The sequence below is a fragment of the Orycteropus afer genome, unplaced genomic scaffold, assembly GCF_000298275.1.
Source record: "Orycteropus afer afer isolate SDZICR_OR568_19922 unplaced genomic scaffold, OryAfe1.0 scaffold00327, whole genome shotgun sequence".
Lineage (NCBI taxonomy): Eukaryota > Metazoa > Chordata > Mammalia > Tubulidentata > Orycteropodidae > Orycteropus > Orycteropus afer.
This window is the reverse complement of record NW_006921914.1, coordinates 3,133,365-3,138,551: the sequence shown is the minus strand read 5'-3', so window position 1 is coordinate 3,138,551 and position 5,187 is coordinate 3,133,365. Positions and strand designations below refer to the sequence as shown.

General features: G+C 37.5%; 1 protein-coding gene across 1 annotated transcript in view; it reads left to right on the top strand.

Annotated features, from left to right (window-relative positions):
- The first annotated feature begins 4,436 nt into the window (after positions 1 to 4,436).
- Positions 4,437 to 5,187, top strand: part of TAF7L (TATA-box binding protein associated factor 7 like) — a 21,768-nt gene continuing 21,017 nt past the window's right edge. The window contains exon 1 of the mRNA XM_007952196.1: positions 4,437 to 4,749. Within this exon, the coding sequence (XP_007950387.1) occupies positions 4,437 to 4,749 (313 nt within the window). The remainder of the gene's footprint in view (positions 4,750 to 5,187) is intronic.

The window sequence follows — 5,187 nt, the reverse complement described above, 5'->3', positions numbered from 1 at the left end:
CAGTATCACTACAGAAGTAGGATTGCCCAACCTTCCTTCCGAGGAGTGGCTGGTGGGTTTGAACCGCCAGCCGTCTGATTAGCAGGCAAGTGTCTACAAGAAACTCATTTTAGATCCAAAGTCACAAATAAGTTGAAAGTAAAAGGATGGAAAAAGATATTCCATGCACAGTAATCAAAAGAGAGCTGGAGTGGCAGTACAAATATCAGACAAAATAAAGAATTTAAGATTGTTTTTTCATGAGGGACATTATATAACGATAAAAGGGTCAATCCATCAAGAAGATATAAAAATTACCAACATATGTACCTAACAAAAGAACCACAAAATACATGAAACATAAAATGATAGAATTGAAGGGAGAAATAGATAGCTCAACAATATTAGAGTCTCAACAGCTTAATTTCAATAATGTATAGAACAACTAGACAAAAGGTAAACAAGGAAATACAAGACTTAAACAATACTATAAACCAACTACACCTAACAGACATCTATAGAACACTTCACCAAACAGCAGCAGAATACACATTATACTCAAGTTTCCATGAAACATTCTCTAAGATGGACCATATGTTAGTACATAAAATAAGTCTCAATTAACTTTAAAATCTGAACTCATATAAAGTAAATTATCCATATACAATTGAGTGAAATTAGAAATTTGTAACTATAGGAAAACTGAAAAATTCACAAATATGTGGAAATTAAACAGCACACCAATGAATCAAACAAGATATCACAAGGGAAATTACAAAATACTTTGAGATGAAAGAAAACAAAAACGTAATATATCAAAACTTATGGGATACAGCAAAAACAGTGCTCACAGTGAAATTCATACCTGCAAATGCCTACATTTTTTTAAAAAATACCAAAGTAATCACCTAACCTCCCACCTTAAGAAACTAGTAAAAGAAAATAAAAGTAAACCCAAAAGCAAACAGAAGGAAAGAAATAATGAAGATCATAGTAAAGATAAAATAGAAAGCAAAGAACTAAGAAAATTAACAAAACTAAAAGTTGGTTCTTTTGAAAGACCAATAAAATTGAGAAACCTGAGCTAGACGGATCAAGATAAAAAGAGAGAAGACTAAAATTACTAAAATCAGGAATGAAAGTGGCATTATTACATACCTTACAAAAGTAAAAAGAATTTTAAGAGAATACTATAAACAATTAGACTTCAACAAGATAGACTCTTAGCCATAACCAAACACCTTGAGGGAATGACTCACGGGGCTTGCGGGCTCAGCACCATTGTCTTGAGGGACATCAGTGTCAATTGACACAACATAGTCCACAAAAACAATGTTCTACATTCTACTTTGGTGAGTATTGGCTGGAGTCTTAAAAGATTTGAGTGGTCATCTAAAGTGCAAATACTGGTCTCTCCCTGTCCAGAGCAAAGAAGAATGAAGAAAGTCAAAGATGCAAGGAAACAATTAGTCCAAAGGACAAATGGACCACATGCACCCCAGCCTCCAGGCTTTTCTGTGTGGGTTTGAACCACCAACTTTTTGGCCAGCAGTCGAGGGCTTAACCATCTGCAACACCCATGGACTCACTTTAAACCAGTTGCCATAGAGTCAATTCTGACTCATTGTGACCCCGTGTGTATTGGAGTAGAACCGTACCCCATAGGATTTTCAATGGCTGTGATCTTTCAGAAGTAGATCACCAGGCCTTTCTTCTGAGACACCTCTGGGTGGATCCCGACCAATTAGAAGCTGAGCACATATGACAATATTAATTCCACTCCTAGGTATATATCCAAGAGAACTGAAACCAGGGACTGAAACAGATACTTGTATAGGAATATTCAATACAGTATTATTCACAATAACCCAAATTTTGAAACAACCCAAAAGTCTATCAACTAACAACAACATACAAAATGGCATATCCATACAACGGACTATTATTCAGCTACAAAAAGGATTGAAATTCTTACACACGTTACATCATGGATGAACTTTGTAAACATCATGCTAAATGATAGAAGTCAGACACAAAAGGCCATATACTGTAAGATTACATTGATATAAAACATCCAGAATAGGCAAATCCATAAAGACAGAAAGCATATTAGTGAGATGTGGGAAGACAGAAATGGAGGAGTGGCTGCTTAATGGGTAGGGACCTCTTTTGGAAGGTTAATTAGGCAAGAAAATTAAATAAAAGTCATCTAGAAAGGAAGACCTATGAATTGTTCTGGAATTACATAGTGTTGATAGTTGCACAACATCGTGAATGTATTAAAAGCCACTTAATTATTTCTTTTATAATTATTAAAATGGAGGATTATCTTTTATGTGAATTTTATCTCAGTTTTTCTTAAAAATGTTTTTCTTTAACTGCAAACCGCTGTGAAATGAGGTTGTATTTCATTTTAAATTGCTTGTGTCCAATAACCTGTTACTCTTTAAAAAATAAAATGTTTTAATCACACACACACACACACACACATAACAATCTCCATTTGACAAGGCTGCCTAACATCTCAGATATGAGTGCAGGAAAGGAAGATCCCAGAAGTAAATCTAATGGCCACCTTTTAGGTTATTTCATTATGATTCAGTGGTTGGAGACCCACAAAATATGATCAAACTGGTCTGCTACACGCTCTCTCAAGACCAACATCTGAACAAAAGAGTCCATCAAATCAAGCGATGTTCTTTCATTTTACTCTATCTGATTTCAGTCCACTAAGATGCTACATTTCAATTGTGTGTGTACTCCCTGATTGTACTATCTCCAGATAACACAATCTGTGAGAGGCTTTTCTCTCATGGCTACTTCATAGTTCATATAATGAGTTTGAATAAACAGCTAAAGAAAGCTTCACCGCTTTTTAAAATAACTTTTTAATTATTATTTTAGAAAACGCTCTTTGTAGAGTTTGGAAACAACAGAAAAAGTGGCATCATACTGTACATTCCATTATTGTATTTGTTTCTGAAGTAGAATCTTCAAAGCAAGTTGGGAACTTCTGCCCTATAATCATTATCCAAAATCATTTACTGTACCTCTGATTATGTAGAAAACGTCTGAGTACCTACACACAGGCGACATTTACAGTTAAATGCACCTGGGCTTAAGTCTTGGCTCTGCCACTTACTAGATGTGTGACACAGGTCCAGTTAGTTCATTAAATCTCAGTTTACTCATCTGTGTGGGTGAGTAAGGTATAGGATCATAGTCACACCAAACTCACAGGGCAATTGTGAGGGTTAAATGAGGTGATGCACACGAAGTACTTAACAAAAAGCCTAGTATATGAAGCATGATGGGAAAGGCAGAAGAACATTTGTGAACCTGCAGGGAGCTGGGCATAAACCACCGATGTGTGCATTAACGTTCTCTCCCAAGTCAGTGATTCAGATTCTTGGCACATCTTTAGGAATGGTGATCCTCTGGAGGGATTACTGAAACTCTAAGGCACAAATTTGATTGAAAGTGTTAAACCCCATAGTCATAACACTATCAAACAAATATTTTGAAATATTGATTAAATTTTTACTGCCACAGAATAATAATTTATAAAGATACCCTCAAAATGAAAGTCAAGGGAAAAAAATGAAAGTCAAGGCTAAATACATATTGAAATTTTACCAAAAATAAAAACTTAATAGCTAACATTTATAAATTTAAAAAATAAATAAAAATAACACCTAGCACCTAAGTAGGAGCTCTGGTAGTGTAGTGCCTAAGGCACTTGACTGCTAACCAGAAGGCTGGCGGTTCAAACCTACCAGCCACCCCTCAGAAGGAAGATGGGGCAATCTACTTCCATAGTGATACTGCCTCGGAAACCCAAGGAGAGGTGGCTATGAGTCGGGTCCTACTACGGCACATAACAACAACAACAACAGCAACTATCACAAAGATGGAAAGTTAATTACATAATTCACATTGCCCATATGAATCAAAACAAACCAATTGCTTGGCTATTTCAGTTATTGATAACATAAATTTTCTTCTGATTTCTCATAAAATCATTGCTTTTATATGATAAACGCCTTCAAAAATATTTTACAGTAAATGTAAAATGAGATTCATTTTGTAATATGTTCATTGATGTAGCTTTATGGCATAAAGCTAAAGTAAAGATTAGTGGATTAATTCTAAGAGAAACTGAGATGATTTGGTCTAGGTCTCAAGCTTTGGTAATCTATTTTAATTGAATGGAAAAAAATTGTATATTTGGAAAAAACAAGAGATTATCTTCCAAAAATATTTCTTACAATTAAATTTAGATAAGTGTTAGGCAGTAGAGACCTCACGACTATAATCTTTTGACACCTACAATGCCTCTAATATTACCTCTGTGTCTTTAAGAAAAGTACCTCTGACGTCATTTTAGGAAAGTTCTGGAAGCTTCAGGTCACATGACTGAATAGGAAGCCTAATTATACTGCTCCAACAGGTGGATCATGGAGTACGCTAAGGGAGAGGCTCCAGATTCCCCAGGAAAGAATTCAACACCAACAGTTTCAACATCAGAAGTACCAAGCAACCAAGATGCCCAGATTCTCGTTGCCCACGACACTGAAGCTGCCTGCGACCACGGCACAGAAACTGCCAGCGACCATGGCGCCCAGATTCCTGTGGACCACGACTCCCCAATTCTTGGTGCCCAGATTCCTGTCGACCACAGCACCCCGATTCCTGGAGCCCAGATTGATGTCGACAGCAGTGCCCAAGCTGCTGCCCCAACCACTGGAGAAAACGTACTAGACTGGAACGGTAGGTGGTTCAAACATTTTTCAACCAGCTGGGGCCCCTCTTTGGGAGAGGTGACCTACTACTAGAAGTTCTTTGAACTGAGATCACCTTTAAGAAAAATAAGTGGCGTAACTTGTGTTTCTCTCTAATGGAAGTAAAGTAGTGACTGTTGAGAGGGCAGTGGTAAATTCTGTCAGAGTCGCTTGGGTGCCGGTTGTATTAATTTCATGTGAATTGTTGTATTTGTCTCCAGACGAGGTCGCCTCACCAAGGGAAAAGTCAGTCCAAACGAATGTACTCGAGGGGCAACTAAATGTGCCCTTCCTTGGTACAAATTTCACTGGTTATATGAGTAGCCCTGATGGTGGCCTCTGGGTTAGGGTACTTGGTGCTGAAGCCTTGGTCCGGTTCCACGAGGTCCCTGCAGGCCCCGCCCCTCAGCGCCGAGTCCCGCCTTCC